The sequence below is a fragment of the Arabidopsis lyrata genome (genome assembly GCF_000004255.2).
Source record: "Arabidopsis lyrata subsp. lyrata unplaced genomic scaffold ARALYscaffold_3, whole genome shotgun sequence".
Lineage (NCBI taxonomy): Eukaryota > Viridiplantae > Streptophyta > Magnoliopsida > Brassicales > Brassicaceae > Arabidopsis > Arabidopsis lyrata.
Genome location: NW_003302553.1, coordinates 23,596,129 through 23,603,233, shown reverse-complemented (window position 1 = coordinate 23,603,233; position 7,105 = coordinate 23,596,129). Strand labels below are relative to the sequence as shown.

Genomic DNA, 7,105 nt, shown 5'->3' with positions numbered 1-7,105 from the left:
TACAAAAAATTTATATATAAAATTGATTTAGGATTCTAAATTCTCACGTACTCGGAGAGCAAGCCGTTGAATAGATTGATCATCAAAGCAAGGATCAAAGGTCTTAATCTTGGATACAAAATCCATAGCTTCACTATACTTCCCTGCTCTGCAATAACCATCCACAACCATCTTAAACGTCAGCTCATTTGGTCTGCAATCATTCTTCGCCATACACTCAATCACATCTTCTATCTCTCCATACATTCCCATCGCCGTGTAACCCGAAACAAACGTGTTGTAAGTGAAAATACACGGTCTGATTCCACGCTCTGTCATCTCAGACAGCATCCTAACCGCTTCTTGCATCAACCCTTTTCTGCAGAAACCTTTGATCACCGTGTTGTAAGAGACCAGGTCCGGTTTTAACTGGGATTTTTCTAGAGTCTTGAGGATTTCTTCGGCTTTCCAACACTCTCCTCTTCTTACGTACATGTCCATGAGGCTGTTGTAGGTTACAAGATCCGGGTTTAGCCCGTCCTCGTGGATAGACTGAAGAATCCCCTCTGCTTGATCGTACATGTTGTTCCTCGTGAAAATGGAGAGCATTGAGTTGAAAATCACCATGTCAGGTTTGTATCCGTGCTTTTTAAACAATGTGAATGCTCTCTCTGATCCCGCTAGTGCTCGGCATTTGAAGTTTGCGAGAAGTAGTGTTCTCAAAAGCATCCAGCTCGGGAATATTTGGCCCTCGTTTATCCCCTCCTCGATTCTCTCTATTCCTAGATAGTTCCCTCCTTTAGCATAACACTGAAGCATCAAGGAATAAGATGTTTCAGTGGGTTTGAAACCTTTACTTTTCATGTCGGAAATCACATTCTCGCCCGATCTCCAATCTCCTTTTCTAGCCAAGGCATTAAGTAACGCGTTGTAAGTTGTAACACAAGCGTTGAACCCTGCTCTTGTCATCTCACCATACATTTTTGATGCATCAACCTCTGAACCACATCGCCCATAAGCACTAATCAGCGTGTTGAATGTGTCCCTATCAGGTTCAAATCCGCAGCTCTTCATTTCACGGAACACCCTGTTCACAAACTTATCCATACCTTTATTCCCACACAGAGCAAGTATTGTGTTCCAAGTGGCCCGATTAGGGAAACATCCATTAGACTTCATATCGCATAACATCTTTATCATTTCATTGGATCTCGACTTTTTCCCTAACATACTAAGCACTGCATTGTATGTGCAAGTATTCGGAACACAACCAGCTTCTTTCATACTATAAAACAGCTTCAAAGCCTCATCCTCCTTTCCCGCCTTTCCATATGCATCTATCACTGTAGTATAAGTGATTGCGTTCGGCATTACACCCTTTTGCGTCATCATCTCAATGACAACAGCAGCTTCCTTGCTAAAACCGGCTCTAGCATAAGCAGCAACAAGCTCATTGTATGTCACAGAATCAGCTGGGCAGTTGTTTTCCTCCATCTCCTTCAAAACACTTAATGCTTCTGTATAAACTCCTGCTTTACCAAAAACTTGCAACAAAGCATTGTAAGTTACAGTTCCAGGTTCATAGCCGCATGACTTAAGTTCAGCGAAAAAGTCCTTGGCCTCTCTTAACAAACCTTCTCTTGCACAAGCAGATAGCACAGTACTACAAGTAAACTCATCAAACTTCAATCCTTTGCTTCTCATTTCCTCTAAAACCCCAAGAATTTTCCTCCAAGACCGACCCATTTTCCCGAAAACATCGAGAATCACATTGTAAGTGACCAAAGTAGGTGAAGGACCCATCTCTTTCATCCTCTCAAACAAATTGATAGCCTTTTCATATTTCCCAGTCCGTGAATACGCATGTAAGATCGTCGTGTAAGCACGAACATCGAGCATATAGTCTTGTAGAGGAATTTTATCGAGCAACTTAGCTGCAACAGAGTACTGAGATTCTCTACCTAAAATCCTAACTAAGATTTCGATAACATGATGATCTAGCTTCAAAGCTCCGGAATTCGAAGACAAAACTAACCATTCAAATAAAAAAACAGCTCTTTCCCAATGCCCAGAATCATCCAGACCCTTAACCAAACTAACCAAATCAGTTGTAAGCAATTCAGATTTCACCGAATCGAAGAAACTGCTTAACCTTGGCAAAGGCTGTTCAACAATGGAATTAACCAAGACAACTTCTTTCTTACACAGTAGCTTCAAAGACCCATCTCTCTCGTTCTCAATTTCAACACCCAGAACAGAACTCGACATGGGTTTCGTCGACTCGTGACGCCATTTATGAGCCGATGATGTGGAGACTTCAAGAGAAGGGAAACGAGCAGCAGCATGTCGTGGAGGCGTGGAAGAGAGGTGAACGAGATGGTGAAGAAGAGAATCGAGAGGGAAAGAAGGAGGAGAAGGAGGAGGTAAGTGAAGTGTAGCGGAGCTGAATTTGATAGATTGGTTAGAGGATTGAGGTGGTGGAGATCTTTTGGATTGAATTGGGTATGGAGGTTTGTGAGGGAAGAGTGCTCCGTCCATTTTTGGGTTATCCGAATTGGGGATTGTGATTGATAGTGGTGAAGGAGAAGAGTGAGTGAAGAAGAAAGATAAAAGAAGAAAAAGTTAGCGCCTTTGGGGGTTTTTGGTTGAAGTTGAGATTTTGAATGGCCGTAAAAGGGACTGGTCCCTATCGGAACAAGATTGGCCTTTCGAGATGATGCGTTACGACTTACGACTACGAGTCTTACCGACTGTTTTTTTTTCAATTAAACCGAACCGAACCGAACCGAACCGAACCAAATTTAAACCAAGTGTAGAACGAAGGTATAAGAAAAATAGATCAAATGTGAAAAGAAATCAACAACTATCTATTGCGATCTTTTGGGGCGATAATATTGTGAACGACGGTTAAAACCTTGTCCGCTCTTTCTTTTCTTAGCGTTTGAGAATATATATATAGTGAAGAATTGTTGTGATCGATAAAAGTGATGTCATAAAAAAGAGTTGTATTTGTGAATGAAAACTTATGATTTTTGAAGTGTAATTTTTGAGATTTAACTGAGTTCACAAACTGAACTAAGAGCGCTTTCTTAACACAATTTTACATAACACGGTTTTGGATAAAAATAGAAGAACTTTAAATTTAGTACTTTGAATAATTAAGTACTCCCTGGATAATTAATTATCCCTGGATAAAGGTGTCACCCCTAAAAATCAAATAGTTTTTTTTTTGCACGCGGCTTAATTATGACCACTCTTAGGAATAAAAGGCAATAATAATACATATTGAATAGAATACTCATCCGTTTTTCTCGGATTTACAAAAATTCGTCACTTCTTATTCGACAACTCGAAAAGCTGACCAGAGTCCTTGCATTATTTACCTCTGCCTACTCAGATCACGTTTTAATTTGATTAGACCAATTTAGTTTAAATATACGCGAATCTATATAAATTGGTTGATTAGACCAATTTGAGCACTTAACCAATTGAATTAAATTAGATATTTAACCACTAAACCATAAAACCATATTTTCTGTAACCAAATATTATCAATAACCGTTTTAAACTTTCAAATGTATACTATACGGTTAAGACTAAGAAAGTTTATAACCGGTGGTTAAAAAAACAAGAACCGTAACCCGTAAATGCCGAATCCTCCTCCCTCGTCCAAAAGACAGAAAACATAAATTTTCTTTTGCCCCATATGTTTCACTATATTTAATTTCAGGCACCATACTTTTGTTTGGTAACAAAACTAAAGGACAACACGTGATATTTTTCCTCGTCCGGCAGAGTCAGATATTTTTAACTAGAAACAAGTGGCAAATCTACACCACATTTTTTGCTTAATCTATTAAATTCCTAAAAAGAGTCTAATAATTCTTCTAATTACATTCCCTAAATTTCCCAAAAAGGTCAAATTATAATTTTCAAATCTAATCTAATAATTCAAAATTATTAAAAAAAAACACGCAACAATGACACCAATTAATCATCCTCGACCCACACAATTCTACAGTTCTCATGCTAAAACCTTTTCTTTTTGCTCTCTGTTCTCAAAAATCATTTCTTTGGTTTCCAAAAATCACTTCTTTGGTCTCTGATTTTGATTTTGATATTCTTCTCTGACGAGTAAATTGTACGAAAGGAAGAAGCTTTCTTTAATGGAGTCGCTGCTCTCTAGTTCTTCTCTTGTTTCCGCTGGTAAAATCTCTCGTCCTTTTTCTGGTTTCAGGTTTATTTGTTATGATTCAGTACCATACAAAAGTTTGAATAATTCTGATTATAAAAAAGAAAAAGTTTCGATTTTTTTTTTTTATTGAATTGTTTTATTAGATCGAAGTAGGTGACAGTTTTTCTTTTTATGTGGAGAAGCTTAATTTCTGGGCTTGACTTTGAATTTTGGTTCTCATGCATGCAACTTTATCAATCAGCTGGTGGGTTTTGTTGGAGGAAGCAGAATCTAAAGCTCCACTCTTTATCAGGTGCGTTAGGGTTTTATGGGTTTTTGAAGATTCACATTTTCTACTTTGGAATTTATGAGACAATGTATATTGGAATTAGTTAAAAGTTCTTCTTTGGTTTTAGTAGCTGATTTGAGATTCTTATACCCAATTTTGCAGAAATTCGAGTTCTGCGTTGTGATTCGAGTAAAGTTGTCGCTAAACCGAAGTTTAGGAACAATCTTGTTAGGCTTGATGGTCAAGAATCTTCATTGTTGTTGTATTCGAAAGATAAGTCGAGATTTCGGGTTAATGCCACTGCGGGTCAGCCCGAGGCTTTCGATGCGAATAGCAAACAGAAGTCTTTTAGAGACTCGTTAGATGCGTTTTACAGGTTTTCTAGGCCTCATACAGTTATCGGCACAGTTAAGTTTCTCTTGAGAAATGAATCTCTTTTAACCGCAATCTTTCGGGGTTTTCAAGGAGATAACATTAGCTCTGTGATTGGGTTTGCAGGTGCTTAGCATTTTATCTGTATCTTTCTTAGCAGTAGAGAAGGTTTCTGATATATCTCCATTACTTTTTACTGGCATCTTGGAGGTAATGAATATAAAACACATAATGACCGATCAAGAAGATACATTTATCGTTTTTCTGTTTGAACAATTGGGTTTTGTTTTCAGGCTGTTGTTGCAGCTCTCATGATGAACATATACATAGTTGGGCTAAATCAGCTGTCTGATGTTGAAATAGATAAGGTAACATGCGTGTGTTCTTCATATGAGTTTGAGAGACTGATGAGATTAATTGCCGCTAGTCCCTAGATCATACTCTCTGTTGGATTTTGCAGGTCAACAAGCCATATCTTCCATTGGCATCAGGGGAATATTCTGTTAACACCGGCATTGCAATAGTAGCTTCCTTCTCCATCATGGTATGGTTCCATATTCACAAAATTTCAACTTTTAGAATTCTATAAGTTACATAAATAATTATGGTTATTATTAAATCGTTATAGAGTTTCTGGCTCGGGTGGATTGTTGGTTCATGGCCATTGTTCTGGGCTCTTTTCGTGAGTTTCATGCTCGGTACTGCATACTCTATCAATGTAAGTAAGTTTTTCACTACTAGGATTTGGATCAAATCAAAATCGCGGTTTCTTGTTATGGGTTAATGAGGTTTTAATAACTACAAACAGTTGCCACTTTTACGGTGGAAAAGATTTGCATTGGTTGCAGCAATGTGTATCCTCGCTGTCCGAGCTATTATTGTTCAAATCGCCTTTTATCTCCATATTCAGGTACTAAACTATTTTCCTTTGTTTTGAAGTTTTTTTTTTTTATCAAAATCACTTTTATGTTACCAAAGCTGTGAAACTTTGTTGCAGACCCATGTGTTTGGAAGACCAATCTTGTTCACGAGGCCTCTTATTTTCGCCACTGCGTTTATGAGCTTTTTCTCTGTCGTTATCGCATTGTTTAAGGTAAACAAAGATGTTAAAAGGTTAAATCTATGTATACTTAAAGTAAAGCATTCTGCTGTTATTGATGAGAAGTTTTCTCTTTTGGTTGGATGCAGGATATACCTGATATTGAAGGGGATAAGATATTCGGGATCCGGTCATTCTCTGTAACTCTGGGTCAGAAACGGGTAAAGTTTCGAAACTAAAGAGTTTGTTTTGACTCAAGGGTTGGATTAAGATTACAGACGAAAGAAAACTATTTTTGTTTCTTGCAAAACTCAGGTGTTTTGGACATGTATTTCACTACTTCAAATGGCTTACGCTGTTGCGATTCTTGTTGGAGCCACATCTCCATTCATATGGAGCAAAGTCATCTCGGTAACAATCTTTCTTTACCCATCAAAAACTCGCTAATTCATCGTTTGAGTGATAAAGGTTTCATTTTGTTATGTTCTTTTGGTGTTTTTTTAGGTTGTGGGTCATGTTATACTCGCAACAACTTTGTGGACTCGAGCTAAGTCCGTTGATCTGAGTAGCAAAACCGAAATAACTTCATGTTATATGTTCATTTGGAAGGTGCGATTGGTTTATAAATACAGTATATATATCGCCTTTTTTCTTCTCCAATTTGGAACTAAAATATTCTTTCAATATCATCAAATCACCATTATACTGATAATTTCTCCATTTTTTGCATCAGCTCTTTTATGCAGAGTACTTGCTGTTACCTTTTTTGAAGTGACTGACATCTCAGCTCCAATTTGGAACTAAGAGGAAGATAAAGAATAAGTCAACGCTATGCATCTGTTTTTGTTTAGACAAGTTGATGAAATTAGGTAGTGTGACTAGGAGGGTTTTATTCTGAAACATCAACAGACTTGCAAAGTATTTCATAGAAGAAAATAATTTATTGTATTGGCTAGATAAAAAGGATCCCTTTCTTGTGCATCAAGACATTGAACTTGTTTGCTTGAGCAGAGACGAGCCTGTTGTGTTTGTGTAACTAGGCGGTGCTACTTCGCCTTCAACTTGGTCCAATTCATCGACATTAACCGATCTCAAATGGGCTGTGAAGGCCCAGTTAAAGCCCATAAGTGAGGTATATAAAATGGCGTGGAGTGAAGTAAACCTAAATCGACCTAAAAGCATCCATCCGAATCCGAAGAGAAGATGCCGAAGGCGTCGAGGTTCAAGTCAAAAGACGGTGGTTGTGAGAAGG

General features: G+C 37.9%; 2 protein-coding genes across 3 annotated transcripts; one reads left to right on the top strand and one right to left on the bottom strand.

Moving 5' to 3' along the window:
- LOC9322320 (pentatricopeptide repeat-containing protein At2g18940, chloroplastic) lies at nucleotides 1–2,571 on the bottom strand. Its single transcript, XM_021031426.1, has one exon. The coding sequence runs from the start codon at nucleotides 2,515–2,517 to the stop codon at nucleotides 28–30; it is 2,490 nt and encodes an 829-aa protein (XP_020887085.1). The 5' UTR covers nucleotides 2,518–2,571; the 3' UTR covers nucleotides 1–27.
- Nucleotides 2,572–3,863: 1,292 nt separating this feature from the next.
- LOC9322319 (homogentisate phytyltransferase 1, chloroplastic) lies at nucleotides 3,864–6,889 on the top strand. Of its 2 annotated transcripts, XM_002886207.2 has the most exons (13): nucleotides 3,864–4,185; nucleotides 4,416–4,466; nucleotides 4,605–4,849; nucleotides 4,941–5,024; nucleotides 5,108–5,182; nucleotides 5,275–5,358; nucleotides 5,443–5,532; nucleotides 5,623–5,724; nucleotides 5,812–5,907; nucleotides 6,003–6,074; nucleotides 6,169–6,264; nucleotides 6,358–6,462; nucleotides 6,587–6,889. In XM_002886207.2, the coding sequence occupies exons 1-13, from the start codon at nucleotides 4,146–4,148 to the stop codon at nucleotides 6,626–6,628; spliced, it is 1,182 nt and encodes a 393-aa protein (XP_002886253.1). In that variant the 5' UTR covers nucleotides 3,864–4,145; the 3' UTR covers nucleotides 6,629–6,889. The 2 variants fall into 2 exon arrangements, with proteins under 2 accessions (XP_002886253.1, XP_020887086.1); XM_021031427.1 differs by lacking the exon at nucleotides 4,416–4,466 and having other exon boundaries at nucleotides 3,980–4,185.
- The last annotated feature ends 216 nt before the right edge of the window (nucleotides 6,890–7,105 follow it).

What these genes read in the sequence shown, in the direction of transcription:
- LOC9322319 (XM_002886207.2), top strand. Translation starts at nt 4,146, where the DNA reads ATGGAGTCGCTGCTCTCTAGTTCTTCTCTTGTTTCCGCTG. An exon ending in AAAGCTCCACTCTTTATCAG is followed by an intron (nt 4,467 to 4,604) that starts GTGCGTTAGGGT and finishes CCAATTTTGCAG; the next exon opens with AAATTCGAGTTCTGCGTTGT. An exon ending in CTCATACAGTTATCGGCACA is followed by an intron (nt 4,850 to 4,940) that starts GTTAAGTTTCTC and finishes TTGGGTTTGCAG; the next exon opens with GTGCTTAGCATTTTATCTGT.
- LOC9322320 (XM_021031426.1), bottom strand. Translation starts at nt 2,517, where the DNA reads ATGGACGGAGCACTCTTCCCTCACAAACCTCCATACCCAATTCAATCC.